At 32.8% G+C, this 17,699-nt stretch overlaps 1 protein-coding gene across 1 annotated transcript in view; it reads left to right on the top strand.

Moving 5' to 3' along the window:
* Nucleotides 1-17,699, top strand: part of LOC129224896 (fas-binding factor 1-like) — a 45,898-nt gene that overhangs the window by 5,671 nt on the left and 22,528 nt on the right. The window contains exons 2-5 of the mRNA XM_054859442.1: nucleotides 2,031-2,136; nucleotides 5,828-5,938; nucleotides 10,436-10,972; nucleotides 12,071-12,131. Coding sequence (XP_054715417.1) covers nucleotides 2,106-2,136; nucleotides 5,828-5,938; nucleotides 10,436-10,972; nucleotides 12,071-12,131 — 740 coding nt within the window. The 5' untranslated portion in view covers nucleotides 2,031-2,105. The remainder of the gene's footprint in view (nucleotides 1-2,030; nucleotides 2,137-5,827; nucleotides 5,939-10,435; nucleotides 10,973-12,070; nucleotides 12,132-17,699) is intronic.

Raw genomic sequence — 17,699 nt, 5'->3', positions numbered from 1 at the left:
GAAGCACTGAATACCGAAGCTTCGGCCAACTAATAGCCAAATCTTCTGCTGCTCTGTATGTTACGTTTTAGCATTAAATGCACAATAAATGCATATAACGTAATGTAATGCTCCATTTACTTTACTACTCTTAGTTTGTTCAACATTTTCAGCTCACTACTGCTTTTGTTTAATTAATATGTATCACCAATTAAGATTTTACTTTTGGCTTTGCACTGGTAGTACCAAAAAAGCACATGTTTCTAACTTTTCATTAGAATAAGTAATATAAAGCATTATTTAGAATATTAAAGCATGCTCTATAATTAAGTTGATGTTTATAATAACCAACTTAAATGATCAAACATTAAACCATAGAATTATCCAAACCTGCTATTTAGATTATGTGTTTACATTAATGTAAATATCTGAACATCCTTAAAGCAAAATATTTTAATTTTTTATTACTTAGTGAAAGTGATATCATTTAGTATTTATTTTTTAACAATGCCACTTTAAGTTAAAATATGGTGACGTATTAATGCATCTAATTAAAAAAATATGTAAAAATAGTTTTAAGTCGTTTATCATTTTGTTGGTTTCTTGGTTCACTTTTATAAAATGAAGCACAGCTGGTAAACGTTTCTCCAATATTTCTAAAAATATAGCTAAACAATTTTTCTTTACCTTGTACATTTACGTTATATAGTGACCTCTCGTTGTAGCCGACTGATTTTGTTCAGAGGACAAGGGTTATAATAACAAGCATCAACTATACAAATAAGCAGCAATCTGTCGATGCCCTAAAAGCCAACATAACCAAAATCATTGCTCAAGCCAGTTTTAAGCAACAGAGTCATTGAAAATTGGACCATTTACATCTGTTCCACCATGAGATGCTGCAGTAGATAATTACATCACAATGTTATATGCCTTATAAAATTGCCCATTTGGGCCTTTTTAATAAATAAAAAAAGAAGAATTTTGTTAATACCTTACACACAACTTGTTTAAATCCACTTCAACATCTACCTACTCTTATTGAAAGATCCTATATAAACTCTGACAAACTTGTAATGTGTAATGAAAAATAAATGATGTGAATTAAATTAGAAAAGTTACCACTTGTGTGTATCTCAGATATTGCTATGTGATATTTTCTACAAGACTAGATTTGAAAAATGATTACAATAAGAATATTGAATTTAATAGAAATCATAGAGTATTTTTTATCTGAAAGTAATAAAATTCTTCTACAAGCAATTCTTCTACTGCCATTTAGAAAAAGAAAAAAAAACACCATAAGCAGTATCATTTAAAAAATGACTTGCTAGATTTCTTTTATTTTTAACACTTAATGTTTTTTTTTTTTTTTTTTCAAATAATTTAAATGTTCTCAATCATTCATGTTTAACTTTCGAATGTTCAACATTTTATTTTTCCCCTTATTTATATATCATTCTTAGTGTTATGCATTGTATCGGTGATTCAAACCTTTACTACCTCAGTAGTTCTAGAAGTATGAAATTTAAAGTAAATCATCAAACAGTGAAAGTGAAATAATTTAAATAAATAATTGCACTTTCACTTGTGCTGCTGTTAAAGGATTAAATGACTTTAAAAAAAACTTTAAAGCCGATATGATTCACAGTACTTAAGTAGGACACTTCTAAAAACCTCTAAGTGATTGAAAAGTCTTTCTGAAATTAAAACCAAAAAAAAAAAAAAGCCAGGCAAAAATCATCAAACCTTTTTAACCAAGCTAATGTGTAGATATATGTATTCTGTTTTGTGAGATTGCATAAAAAATTAAATTTTATCTGTTTTAACCATATTGTAAAATATATTTTACTGTGGGGATCTATTTTCATTCAAATTATTTCTTGGCATTTAATAAAAATTAGTAGACCCCAGTGTGGAATTTTCCGGCCTTTTACTTTTTTATGATCAGTCCCATGAAAAACATTAATTTTCTACTGTATTAAGGCATGGTTTAGTTTACTCTTGGATATTTTATTAATATATTTTTCTTCTTTTCTATCCTTTTTCAGGACAAAAATAATTCTTGATGTAAGACATTTCCTTCCACTTAAAAGAAAGTAGTTCTATGAAGAAAAGGAAAACAAATGTCTTTTTCAGATGAGTCATCTGTTAATAGTAAGTTTATACAAATACAAATACAAATACAAATGTGACGACCAGCAACAGGCACTGGGCCCAGCTAGGCTGGTCCTAGTCAATTAATTAGTCCCCAATGAAGATCAATGGCCCTCTTAAAGCTATCCACTCCCTTGCTCATTACCACCTCTTCCGGTAAGCTATTCCAAGTGCCCACGACCCTGCTAAAGTAGTAGTTTTTCCTGATTTCCAAGTTAGCCTGAGATTTAAATAGCTTAAAACAATGACCCCTTGTCCTGCTTTCCCCGCAAAAATTTAATCCATTTACATCTTTCATTTTGATAAATTTAAATAACTGAATCATGTCCCCTCTGACTCTCCTTTGCTCCAGGCTATACATGTTAAGCCTATTAAGTCTGGTATCATAATCTAAATCTGAGAGTCCCCTTACTAATTTAGTTACCCTTCTTTGAACCCTTTCCAATACAAAAATATCTTTCTTCAGATAAGGCGACCAAAACTGAACAGCATACTCCAAATGAGGTCTTACTAAACTCCTATATAAAGGCAGAAGAACTTTCTTAGATTTGTTTGAAATAGATCTATTGATGAACCCAAGCATTTTGTTGGCTTTGTTACTAGCAATACTGCACTGTTGACTAAACTTGAAGTCCTGATTTATAAAGACACCCAGATCCATAACATTTTCTGCCTGATTTATGACTGAACCCTGTAAACGATATCTCATACGCTTATTTCCATGACCTAAGTGTAGCACTTGACATTTCCCTACATTAACTGCCATACCCCATTTATCTGCCCACTTAGTAATATGATCTAAATCCTCTTGCAGCTGTTTTACTTGTTCTTCATTTTCGACAATCCCCATAACTTTTACATCGTCAGCAAAACAATTCATGCATCCAGAAATATTATCATTGATGTCATTCATAAATATAATAAACAAAAGAGGCCCTAAAACTGATCCCTGAGGAACCTCACTTAAAACATCACTCCAATTAGAATGATTTCCTCTCACAACTACTCTTTGCTTCCTACCAGTAAGCCAATTTCTAACCCAAAGTAAAGTTTTTCCTCCTATTCCAATGTCAGCTAACTTGCTGAGAAGAGCAACATGCGGTACCTTGTCAAAAGCTTTTTGAAAATCAATATAAACAACATCCACACATTTTTTGTTATCTAAAGCTGAGGTAACCTTGTCGTAGAAATGCAATAAATTAGTAGTACAGGATTTACCTTTCCTGAAACCATACTGCAAACTAGTCAACAGACTATTAGTCTCTAAGAACATCATGATCTTAATTTTGATCAAAGTTTCGAAAATCTTACAAATCACCGAAGTCAAACTTACAGGTCTATAATTCCCAGCAATACCTTTAGACCCCTTCTTGAAGAGTGGCATTATGTTAGCCAGCTTCCAGTCCTCTGGCACCGTCCCCGAGTTATAAGAAGCATTGAAAATATTCAAAATAACATCCACTAATTCCTCTGCACATTCAACTAAAATTTTTGGATAAATATTATCTGGTCCCGGAGCTTTAGTTGCTTTAATCTTTTTCAAATGAAATAAAACCTCCTCCCTGGAAAATACAAAATCCTCAAGCTGTATAATAGCTTGTGTCTTGTTGCATGTCTGTTGATTTTTTTTATATTTTCTTTATAAAGATTTGTGTACAATAGTTCTCTACAGATTTCTAAGAATTGTGATTTTTGTAGTAAACTCTTTATCAAATTGTGAACCTAAAATTGAGGATTATCTTATGTTATTGTATTGCAGGGTCACTATTGTAATTAAAGTTTTTTTTTCTGCCATTTAAGAGTCACTTTTTAAAGTTCTTTTCCATTGTTTAACTAACCCAAAAGCCTAAACTCTACTACACCAGACAAAGCTTTTTAATGTGAAGGCGGATCCAGCTTTTTTTTTTTTTTTTTTTTTTTTGAGGAGGGGGGGGGGGGGGGTGTCATCATTACAGTATAGCCTTTCAGAAATCAGAAGGGGTAAGGACATTAGTGTGATATTCTAGCTAAAAAGAGTATTTGGGCCTTTCCTCGGTAGTTTCTCTGAGCCTAAGACCTCAAAACGTAGTATTAGGTTGTCTTTGGTTGTTCCAAGGGAAGACCCATCAGCCCCCTGGATCTGCATTCAAAGACATGGTTGTAAAAATAAATTTGATCATTTTGAGTGGTTGAATTTTCATACATGTTTCTAATTTTAATACTGTTCCGTTCTTGAAAACAAAGACTACCACCCAGGACAGATTCCATTTCAAAAAGGGGCGATAGGTTGAGGATGGGCGTTTTCCGCTCGCACGTGCTATCTCTGTCTTTTTCGACGCTACATTAGAAGTACTGCTGAACACGTTGTTTTGAACATTTTACTTCCGGGTTTCCCTCCCTATTTTGATAAAAATAGGGCAGACCTGACGCATGCGTAAATTGGCGCTAGGTCTCAGCTAAGGAAAACAAACAGTATATTACTGAAATTTGAATAAAAGTATGTCTTAAACCGAAACAAAGGTTTATTGCACATTAAAATTAAAAGACATTTCCCAAAAGAAAGCCCTAGCGTATCTTTTGTAACAAAAATTAACAAACAAAGAGACTTTTAAACCTCATGTGAAAGAAAAAAAATACTGTTACAATGAAGTTTTTTTTTTTTTTTATATTGTGATGTCTCTAGTTTCATGGAATTTCCCTGTGCTACTTTTTATTTCATTGGCGTGAGCCATGGACACAGTGCCTCAGGCAAAGCAGATGTGCAGTTCGCTTGTTTCTAAAGATTTTTCTCTTACAGAAAGTAGGATATGTACTGCACCAAAAATATCGAGTAAAGAAGTGAGATTTATTTTTCTTAACTAGTTTCAATCAGTGTCATTTTTTAAACTGTGATTTATAACTTGATAAACTGCCCGAGGGCCCACTCAAAGCCTAACAGCTAGCCTAGTCAGGAACTAGAAGCTTGGCACAGAATCAGAGCAGTATAAGTTTTACATGTTTTCAGGGGGAAAGGAGCACAAAGACCTAATCGAAAAGGGGGTCACCTTGGCTCTCAGCGGCCCTGAATTGCCCTAATGAGAAGACTCTTACAGCAGAATATCTTACACATTACAAAATATTGTCAACCATTTGGGGGGGGGGGGAATGATGGCCCTCAAGATCCTTCCCTTGTATTATACCCTGATTATACATGTTTGGTGCAGAACACGTCATGGGATAATGGTAGAATCAGTACATTGTAGGTACTTTCTGGTTCTGTGCTAAATATGTTACTGTTGATGTCAATTGTTTGAAACCAAATTTTGTGTCATATATTTTTAGTGTTTTGAAACTGATTAATAATAAAACAGGGGTGACTGCTCACTAGGGGAAGAGTTATATACTAACTGCCATTAAAATTACTAGGACTCTTGTTTTTTTCCTTTTCTTTTTTGGGGTGTCGTTCTGAGGTGAATGTACAGTAGTATTTGAGGGTGTGCATAGTATAGTTTTGTTCTAGAGGAGGTTGAACACTCCTAAATTAAATCAAGGAAGATAGCTTTATTTTTTCCAATGGGTTCTTTTAGGAATGCTTTTTGTTTTCACTTAAAACTTTTAATATGTTTCTGTTAAGTTTTTTAATATATATCAAATTTATGTTTTGACATTGGTTCAAAACATTAATGCAACTGAAATATATTTTTCAATGTTTTTCTTTTCTTAATTTTTTCAGAAGCAGATTTTGATGATAGTGAAGATGATATTGGTAGCTTATTAGCTGATGATGATGATGATATATTTTCAAAGAAAAAATTTAGCAAGTCTCCAAAGAAACCTTTAGACTGTGAGATTTATTTCAAAATGATATCCTACTTTTTAAATATACGTTTAAAGTTTGAATATATTTGAACATATCCAATTCTTTTTACGGTATTTTGCAAATGCATATTTTTGTTACTGCTGTATTTTTCTTGTAAGAGGCGCTGATTTATTACGCACTTTAAAGTGCATGGTTTCCACTTTCATTGAGTTTAAAACGTTCTACTTATGTTCGTAAAAGTTAAAGCATGTACTTTTTAGAAAAAATGTAATTATCTATATATATAAAAATCTCGTGTCACGATGTTTGTTCGGGGTAAGCTCCGAAACTACTGAACCGATTTTTATCAAATTTCATACCTATCTGTAATTTGGTCCAACTTAAAAGATAGGATAGTTTTTATAATTTTTAATTGCAAATAAAATGTTAATTACACATTAATAGTGTGTATTAATTGTTTAGTTCTGTAAATTCTTAATAGATGGCGGTGTAAGTTAATTATTCGATATAACTCTAACATCATTTGACCTACTGCTAAAAACACTATAATGAAAAAAAAAACTCCGAAACGTTGCTTATTGTTTTCATATAACGTTTCGGGATTTTACAGGTTTTTATTCACTTTCTGAGGTAGTCAATAATCTTTGTCAAAAAGTTTCCTGAAATGCTACAAATTGCAGATTTCACACCGTTGTGAAAAATATTTTTGTCCACCGGTATCAAGATTAACTGAACGTATTTATTTGGTGTATCGGTTTCAGCTCGATGACGGTCAGTCGAGGTTGACTCAGCTCCCAATGAGAGCGAAAAGGTACCTGGATCGCTAAAGCTATGCAAAAGTTGCACATGAGTAGCATTCGAGCTACTTACTTTAGAATCTGCCGTAGCAATGATTGCATTAATGCTTCGAGATCTTAGTTGGGAAAGCAGGAAGGGGTTCCAGATTATTATATTAAACCTACGTTAGGCTTCTCTGAAGTTGCGAGAATCATAGCTGGCTTTAACCAAGAAGACTACTGATTTCTTCAAAAATATTCCAGGATAATTTCTGAACGGTTACTGAATTTAAGCGGAAAACATAAATTTTCTTACTTTTTTCCGCCAGGAGATTTTTAATAACATTAACTCTTGCAAATATACTTTCGCAACAGAAAATTGCAGTGACAATTGCATCGTCAGGCATTGCTGCTACTTTTATTTAGGTGGTAGACGAACAGCACATTCAGCTTTAAAGTTGCCAATTAGATATTTATAACAAACCAAACGCAATGTGTAACATTAAAGAAAAAAACGCGGAATGACTGTAGTGTTGCAAAAGAGTGCAATTATAGTTTGGGATAAGTGTACTATGGCTCATGAGCAAAAAGCATTCATTCGAAGCACTTTAAAGGATTATGTAAGATTTGAAAGGCAACGATAAACTTTTAGTACAAAACTTACTTGCAACAAAACTTACATAAAACAATCGTTTTTATAGCGTCATGTCGAGATGATGCGATTGACCACGAACATGCGAGTACAAACGCAAAATGATGTATTCGAACAAGTATTTTCTAAGCAATTTCCGGGTATTGCAAACATTGAATCTGAAATATATCAAAATACACAGTACATCAATTAGCCCGACAAGTTCTGCACTGCAATTGAGACGAAAAATGAACTAATTAAGAGTGTATTCCCGAATAAAATATTTTTTTTTATTATGACTGCCTCTGTAATCACGCTATTTTGGCAGCAAAAAAGTTAATGTAGACCCAATTAACTTTTAAATGCAACAGCTGTTGCCCGGTAATTTGAAAAAAAATTAAACCAATCGATACAATTGCTGATTAGAACAAATCAGTAAAGTCTCCAACTGAATTTTAAATTATCTGGATATACCAGGAATGACACTACACAATTTCCAGTTGAAAATTAATTCACGAATTAATCTTCTCCATAATTTAAACCCACCTAGGTTTTTACAAATATACACGTATAGTTGTCAAAAGTGTCACTGGAAATGTTCTTGAAGCAGCAATTTTATTGGAAAAGTTTAAAGGAGGAATTATCCTGCTGCCATGCATTTCATTAATATCGTCAGAATCTCCAATACAGCTTAGAAGGCTTCATATTTCGCTTTGCTTAGCCTTCGCGATAACCATAAATAGATCTCAAGGCCAAACAATGGCGGTGTGGACTAGGAAAATAGGTGTTTCTCAAATGGGTAAACCTACATGTAACGTGCTCATGTGTGAAAAAACCATCAAATCTGTTCGTCTTAGCAAAAGACAGATTAACCAAAAATATTGTGAACAAATTAGTACAAAGATAATTTTTAATTTTAATAATTTAAAATAATCGAAACAATAGTTCTAAATAAATGTTATCTACCTTATTCATAAAATTCCACTTTTATAGCTTATCAGTTTATGTATAAACTGTGCATACAAAATCTGTATATTGATTAATGCTTAATTTCAACATTCTGATACTTTACTTACCACTTTCAAGTTATTTTGCACCTTTGCACGATGTAAGTACACTGCAGAAGATTTCCGAAACGTTTCTGAGTATTTCCGTGTAACGTTTCAGGATTTCAGTGGTTTTTATACACTTTCTAGAAACATCAAGTATTATTGTCAAAAAGTTCTCTGAATTGCTACACGTTGCAAGAATGCAGTTTTCTCACTATTGTGAAAAATATTTCTACTTCCAGTTCAAAGATTAACTGATCGTATTTATAAAGTGTATGGGCTTCAGGTCGATTATGGTCCGTCCATGCTGATTAAGTGCTGCTAGGGGAGCAAATAGGCATGGACGACGTTGTTTCGCAAGAATTGCAGTCGAGTGCAGTGCGCGATACTTACTTGCAACTCTTGCATGACTTCGGCCATGTTTGCAATAATGCTGATGGAACTTTCAAATTAAATCAGGAAGGTGCCGAAGGATTATACCCACCTAAGTTTTCTCTGATTTTCCAGAAACATGACTGGCTTTAAACGGGAAGATGTCTGAATTTTTTACGAGGCTTCCGGAATAATTTCAGGAATGTTACTTAATTTTAGCGGAAAACATTCCTGGTTTTTATAAGGTATCTTAATGGTAAAATTGGGCATATCAGCTGCACATTATTTTCCAGGAACGTTTCTGAATCGTTTATACAGTGTACTTACTAAATTTAATGAACGCAAGTATAGATAGTCATGGTTTTACTATAGAAAATTTAGTTAGTTCCTACTTCGGTCAAACACGATCATTCTCATTTCCCAGTGATTTAAAATCAACAAAACTTTTTCCAGCTTTGTTAAAAATATTAATTTCATCGTACAAAAATAATTTCCATTCTCAGCCACAGCAACGCGTGGCTGGGTCAGCTAGTGTTCAATTATTTGTTAATGTTTCCGGTTGCAGTGTCAATTTCATGCAATGGTTAACTCCATAAGGAACTCCAAATATATTTGCACCTAGCCTGGAGGATTAATTTTGCTTTAATTGCTCTATTAATATGGAAGAAAGTTTTATCTGCTGCTGTGCCGATTCTGTTGAATTGTTTTTACTGATCAGTTTTAAAATTATTGCGTTGTTTATGCTGAAAATAAAATGACAATTAATGAGAAGATATTGTTCACAAAATTTTTGTTTGGACAGAAAGCTTATCCTGTGAGGCATCCTTCTCTTTAAAGAATAAATGAAAAATTATTAAAACAGGGTCTGCTTGGGTAAAAGGGTGTTTTGCAATTTAGTTTTTAAAAAACTAAAACATGCAAATTTTTGCATCTTATTTATGTAAAGGGTTAATTATCCTTGTCACAAACTCAGTTTTTTCGAAATTTTTTGTATTAAGTATTCTACATTTATCATGTACACACAAACCTGTTTTTTTTTTTTTTTTTTTTTTGTGTGATTTTTTTTTTTTTTTTTTTTTTTTGTGCAATCTATGAAAATTTCACACAAATTGGGACTTAATTGACTTACCTATCTTTAAAACAAGTGCTTAATAGTGTTATTTTGAGCATTTTTTTTGTGCCAATTTTTTTGATGCGATCCCTATCTACCACACAAAAACATGTTTCAGTGTATATTATAATGTAAATATAGCATAATACATTATTCTAATTGTAGCATGAATAAAATTTACTACAACATTTTATTCAATGCCTATTAGCAGTTTACTGTACTGTATTACCATCATTTAAGCTTACAGATGTTCATACTGTAGAAAACAAGTTTTAATTTTTCTGTGATAATGCTAAAACAAGTGAAAACAGGTCTTAAATTCCCACGTTATAACGGGGCTCTGCTGCATTGATATAAAAAAAGCCATTAGATTTTTTTTTTCTTCATTAAGTATTAAAAAGAAATATCTATTTTTTCCTAACTAACAAAAATATTTATTTTAAATGTGCTAATTCGGTATTTATTCATTTATTTATAATTTTAAGATGTTAATGCTTGTTTCTTATAAAGAAAATAGGAATGTGAAAGAATCAACTGCATAGGCATTTGGTTTTATCTAAGGTGTTTCATAATTTTTTTCAGCCGTTGTTTCCCCATCAAAAGCACCATCGGATCATTCAAGTAAGAAAACAAATGCCTTTGAGATTGACAATATCAGTGATGCACCAAAATTTGGTCTTGTTAAAAGTTCCCCAAAACGTTCCATATCTCGGAATAAAAGTAAAGAACTATATGATGAGAAAGATCAAGGGGTTCTAGATGACTTAAAGTTTGATATTTCATCAGCTTCAAAAGAAAAACATTCTCCAATAAAAAGCAAAGAGAGTACATTTGATGAGGAAGAAGACTACCTCCGTAGTCTGAAAACAAATGAACTTTCATTTGTTTCAACAAAGAATTTCTCGGATGACAACTTTTCAAAGGCAAACGTTTTCAGAGATCAGGATGATGATATTCTAAAAGATCTAGAATCCAAGGGACCTGCTGCTTCTAATACAGGCAAACGAAAAAGTAGCTCTTTTCTGGATGATTTTCTTAGTAAGCAATCTCCTAAGCACACTGAACAAACATCTTCTGATTTGGAAACTGTGCGAACTGTTAGCAGGGAAAAATCAAAAGGTAACTGAAATTTTAAGTTACACAGTTAATGATGTAAACATATCTGCCTTTTCTCTGAGGCAAACTATTAGGTATAATGTACAGAGTGGTTCGGAAGTGGGTGCACCTTTCCCCCTAAAGCTTTAGGTCAGGATTTCTAAATGGTAGTCACTGGCTATCAGAGTCCTGAAGATTGTAGCCACTTTTACACTTTTGGTAGATATTTTTTATAAATTATATCTATAGTGAAAAAATTGAATTGCTTATTCACTATTTATAACATTAACAACAAAATAAGAGATTATGATTATGATCCTATACAAAAACAACAAACAAAAATTTAACGGATTTATTTTTTAACATAAAGATACCTCTAATGGTATCATAAAGATAATCATAAATAATATTTCTCAAATTTAAAAAAGAAAAATACAAATTTTGGTCAGAAAATTTCTGGACTTTTAGTTGAAAATTTTCGGGGGGGGGGGGGGGTTGCCTGACTCGATAATTTTTTTAACGAATAAGCCCACCATAAATTGATGGCACCACAAAAATCTTGTATTGAATTATTTTCTCAATTGCACTTTACTCTCAACTGTGCTTTTAAAGTGGCCCTCATCATGAATACACTTTTTTTTTTTTCAATACTATCCTTCATAGTACTGTAAACCTTAGAGTATATTCGTCACACAATATAGCTTTTAACAAATGAACAAACACAAAACTATGTAAATTCATAAGCATCAAAGAATCTCTGCCAAATTTAGTAAAGATCCAACAAAACTGGATTTGCATAAGGAAAATCTTGCTATGACAATTCCTGAGCTTCAGAGAACCTCTGCCAAATTTGGCAAAAATCTGACGTAACCTGGATTTGTATCATAGAAATAAATACACATACTCACACACAAAAAAAAACCCCTCCATTTATATATAGTGAACCATTCTTTATACGTTTTTGAAGGGACTGTATGAAAAAAGCTTATAAATGAAAAAACCTATGATAGGTAAATGTTGTGGTAGACTCTACAGGGATCAATTTGAAAAACGTATAAAAGAGAAATATAAAGTGTGCTTCACTGTATATAGATTATTTCATTTTATTTACTTCCTTTTTAGATCTTGAAGAAGAAGAAGATATTCTTGGAAGTTACATTCCCTCAGCGACTAGAAAGCAAAGGTGATCTTTTTTACCTTTCCAATTTATTATTGATTTATTATATTTTCTTTAACTTTTTTTTTATAATTTGGGAAATATTTATCATCTTACTCTTATCTTGAAATGTCAGATTCCCTTTTCATTGCAAGGTAGACATTATGTACATAAATAGAACTCTTGTGTTTTACCTTTATGGATTGATTTGATATAATAATCGCTCATATTTTGTGAAAGTTTCTCTTAAACATTTTTTCTTTTAAGGAAACTTTTCATTGCATGTGAGAAATTGCTTAGCACAGTGAAATCCGTTACAACAAACTTCAAGGGAGCACAAATTTTGTTCGTTGCAATGGAATTCAAACAATGTAACAGCAATTAATTTGGGACTGAAATTTCATTTCATTGAAACAAAAATTCCGTTGTATTGGTATTTGTTATAGCGGGATTTCATTGTATATTTATTCCTTTATTTAATTTTGCCAAGAGTATTCTAAGCCAAACAAATACAGGAGAGATCATTTACACACTGCAATCATACAAAAAAGAATTTTAAAATATATTGGTAATGTTTGTTTCATTGGCTTTTATTGTGATGCATTTTTATGCTTATTGAGGTTTGTTACAGTTTTTTATTGAATTCTTTAAAAAAAAATTCTAGAAGTGGGACGGCGGGTATATATTTGAAAAATAATGGTAGGGTAGAAAATATAGTAGACATTTTACTGACACATAACTGGGAGATACCTTAAAATCAAAGATGCAAGAATGAAATTTGAACTACATTAATTTTTCTATGTTTTTACTCACTAATTTTTGAAAGATTTTGTCACTGATTGAGCGATCCACATAAAAGAAGTAATGTATGAGTGAGAAATTACTATACTCGAGTTTTTTATCTTAAGCTGGTTCAGTGGTTAGAAGTAGCGCACTACAAGTAGCAATGCTACTGCAGTGGCTACATTTTTTAGTAGTTTGTAGTGTAGCGCACTACTTTTGAAAAAAAAATAGAATAGTGAGTAGTTTGCTACAAAAAAAGTAGTTTGTAGCGATTTCTAAAAACTACTTTTAAATAAAGTTTCAAAAAAATAACGAGGTTTCAAACCATTTGACTGGTGCAAGTCTTACGCGAGTAAAACTTTCATCAATCAAATTCGTAAGACTAAAAAATACGAGCTGACATCAGACATATTTTGACGCCATATGTTCTATCTGTTACAAGCCATTAGTTTTTTTGGCATCGAAATGTTCACATTTCTCCAATATTTGCCTTCAGTAGAGCATGGCTGAGAAACAAAAGAATAAGTATAACTGCCAAGCACCCCGTTTGTGCTTTCTGTCAGCAGAGAATGTCCCATGGATGAACATTTTAGGTGTCAATGAGATTGTTGTGCCAATATCCTCCTAATATGGAAGCTGCTGCAAATGTTATAAAAGAGGATGACACAACGCCCTGACCGGCTAACAATAAACATTACAGTGTCATAGAAATGTATGATAATGGAAATGTTTCTGTTTCGTGCAAAATTTGCCCCGCTAAGCAAGGTATGAATGTCATCCACATTTACAGTCCAATCTCAACTTGTGCAAGGGATGTGTTCCAAGACTCCCCACTTAGGTTGAAATTTCGCGTTGAGGAAAAGAGTATCTATACGATTTTACACATACCGATTACATACCAATTGTTTTAGACATTTGTAAACACCCCTCAAACTATTTTAACCCATTTCATAACTTCATTTTACCGAATTTAAACGTAAAGAACTGAAATTTAAATCAATTTTATGTAGACATATATGTATGTCTATGTAAAATTTCAATCAAATATTGACTGCATCTATGTGTTTACATTTTCAAGTAGCCAAGTTGCACTTCTTGAATGAAATATTCACTGTCAGGAAAGGATTAAAAACTTGAAGGTTGATTTCCTTCTACTTTTTAAATCCTTTCTTGCAGCGAATATTCGTAAAAATTGTAAAAAATGTTTGGAATGACAAATTGGGTTGGTAAAGAAATTAAACAATAAATAATTCTTAGTAATATTCAAATGAGCCAATTTATTAATCTAAACCAGTTTTTAATTTTTTCGATCAATCCTCAAACGGTGTGAATGAATGTGCTTTTTATTTATTTTCTAAAAAGTAGCAAAGTAGCGACTACTTTTCAAATGTAGTTTGTAGTTGCTACAATTTGAAAAAAGTAGGTGTAATTGTAATTAACTGCATTTGTGATAAAGTAGTTGCAGTTGGCTACAAAAAAAAAATAGTTTTTCCAACCACTGAGCTGGTTAATGCTACTGTGAGAGAAGCATTAATAGAAGCTAATCTGTTTTAGGCTAAGTAATAAGTTTGAAAACGTAAATTGTATCTCATTCAAGAGATTACATAACCTTGTTCAAACACTACCTCCCACGTAATTTGAATTCGTTGTTACAACTTATTCTGCATTAATTTTTGCTTAAATTTAAAATTTCTTTACTAAAAAACTATACTGTAACTTAATAGAGCTTCAAACAGACATCCAATTAATTATGCATTAAAGTCGGTCTTCAGCATAAGAAAGTCGCACATTTCATGGTACTTTCTGTACAAATATAATTCGTCTTTGGTTCAGTTCAGCGACTTCATAACATTCTTTACTTTATTTTAAGGTTTCTAGTTCTATAATTTATACCTGCATTTCACTCACTTGCAGATTTTAGTATCATGGTTGCATTTCATGACATTATTTACAAATTTCTACAATTTTCTATACATAGCTTTTCCTAATGTTAATGAAAATTATCAACTTAAAAAAGTAAAAAAAATAATAATAATTAAACTTTTAGTGAGCTACTTTTATTACAACATACCAACGATATAATTTTTGCTTAATTCATTCATTAGTGTTATAATTACAGGAAGTCTCCAAAAGTGAATTATCTTATAAGTCAGTAATACTATAGCTGACATCAGTTATAATGGGCAATGATGAAAACAGAAATTCAATGTACTATAAACATCTATTTCTGAAACTGGTGGTCTGAAAACCAGAACTAGTTCATGAGCCAGAGACTACTTGTGCATAGTCAACTAGTCATTATGTTTGAATGAGACATAAATGGCAGCTGCTGTTTTACCTCAGACCATAGACTTTGCTTGTGATGCAGTATAACCTACAGCCACAGCATTTCCTCACATTAAATAGGGATTAAAAAAGGCAAATAAGGGAGGGTGAAGAACAAAAGGCAAGAAACTTGCACCAGAAGCTAAAGAAAAAGCATTACAACTAAATTAAACAGTACTTAAAATACACCACCAGCTCAATTATTCCATCCAAGGACTGCAGTTTTTAGGGCGGTAACTTACTACAAAATACCATGCCTTGCCATCAATCTTTGAGTTGAACCGCACCATTGCTGCGGTCTCTCATCTGGTGTGCTAATTCTACATTAGCTACCAGTTTGTTTCAGTGGCGTAGCTAGACCCGACTTTCGGGGGGGGGGGGTTACTTCTTTTATATATATATATATATATATATATATATATATATATATATATATATATATATATAATCGCTTGGAATTTTTTCCTTTTCTTCTTTTTTTTTTTCTTTCACTTCTCTCTCCTTTCTCTCTTTTTTTTTGAGACTAACTTTTCGGGGGGGGGGGGTTTGTCCCCAAAAACCCCCCCTTAGCTACGCCCCTGGTTTGTTTGGCTCTCTTGGCTCCCTTAAGAAGATTTCTGCCACCAGCTCATGTGATTCCTATTCCGGGCTGATGAGTGCTAAAAAGCACGAAACTGCAGTCCTCGGATGGAGTAATTGAGCTGGTGGTGTATTTTAAGTATTTCTGCCTTAGCCCTGGCTTAGGGCTGTAACTTACTACAAAATAAATTACAGTATTTGGCAGTAAGTTATGGCCCTTAACCCAGGGCTGAGATATAACTACAACCGGGCTGTCTGGTATATTGCATAACCTGCCTTAGCCCTGGCTTAGGGGTAGTAACTTACCAAGCTTTTCCTTCAATTCATGAGTCAAATTGCACTTGCCGGTGAGATAAATTTTCTTTATCTACCAGTTTGTTGGAATTCTCAGCTTCAATGAGATGACATCTGCCTCCAGTTTGGTTATTCACTAATTCAGACTGATGAGTTCCAATTAGAACAAAACTGCTGTCTCTGGATATGATAACCAGGATGTCTGGTATATTGAATGTACTACACAGTTTTTTTCTCAAAATTCATATTGTAAAAACAGGAAATTAATCAGCAATGTTGTACATGAAAACATCATAACCAGTGTTGACTGTCTATATCTTTTTCGTTTTTAATGGAGTATCCTTTCTAAAATATTTTTGCTGGTTTTAAATTATTTTAAGAAGTTCTGAATTAAATCCAGGGCTTAATTTTTAACAAAAGAAGAGCAGAATGCTTATGGCGTTCAGAACTTATCTTGATACATAAATTGTCTAAATCCTCTTTAAGTATGTAAAATCTCACTGGGTATTGAAAAGAACTGCAGAACCTGAGCTCCCGAGCAAATTAATCCCTGATTAAATCTAGCTCTATGCTGCTGTTAATGGTCATGATCAGTGGCGGATCCAGCCGATTGTTTTGGGAGGGGCCATCCGAAATTTTTGAACAAACTCCTCAGGACCGAATTTAGCTCCATGCCACCTCTAATCAAATTTGAAATCTGCCGCCCCCTCCTCCCCTAAAAGAAGAAAAATATCCTTGACTCAAAAAAAATAAACGTAAAAAAAGTGTTCCCCAGATTCAAACTGTCAAACTTATGAAGAAATGATGGCGTTTCCCATTCTGAGGCGCCCAGATGAAATGATCACAGTGATCTCCCAAAAAAAATTTTATTCGGCAAATTTTGCTGACGATTCGGCAAATACCATGATTGAAAAACATTTGACTTTCATAAGATGTGTGAAAGTAATCATTATTTAATTACAAGAAAAAATTGTCTCTGAGGAAAATGAAAGAATGCTAATATTTTACTTTCAAGAATAACAATTTAATTCAAAAAATGTGTTTAAAAAGCAAATTTGCCGCCCCTGAAAAGTTTGCCGGCCTAGGCAGCTGCCTACTCTGCTTATTGGGAAATTGGGCACTGATAACTCCCCAGAAATTTTATTAAAATGAAGTTTTAAAAACTCTATTTTCGGGGTATCGAGACATTAGGTGAGGGGGTGGATAGAGGAATCTCCCTCGAAAATGTTTCAAAATTTAAATTTCCGAGCAATTTTTGAAAATTAGGAAACTAAAAACGCATTTTGTCTATTTTTAATGATGTACGGAGAAAGGTCAGGTTTCGGCTGCTGACCCCAAAATACTTTTTAAACCAAAATAACCAACCCAACCTTAGAAACCAAAATATTCTGTCATTATATATTGAGAAATTAGAACAGGAGGTGTGCTCTTCTAGCTCTTCAGCTGTCCAGCCTAAAAATGCACCTTTAGGTAATGTTTACTTACGTTAAAGGAAGTGTGAAGGTGCTTAGAATCCTTCCTTCCTGGAAGTATTTTGCCTTTGAGGCTCCGAAAATTCAATTTTTAACTATACTTATACATATTTTAGAAAGGGATGGAAGATTCGTGAGCTCC

This window comes from Uloborus diversus, chromosome 6 (assembly GCF_026930045.1).
Source record: "Uloborus diversus isolate 005 chromosome 6, Udiv.v.3.1, whole genome shotgun sequence".
Taxonomy (NCBI): Eukaryota; Metazoa; Arthropoda; class Arachnida; order Araneae; family Uloboridae; genus Uloborus; species Uloborus diversus.
Note: the sequence above shows the minus strand (reverse complement) of the source record. Positions and strands in the feature narration are given on the sequence as shown.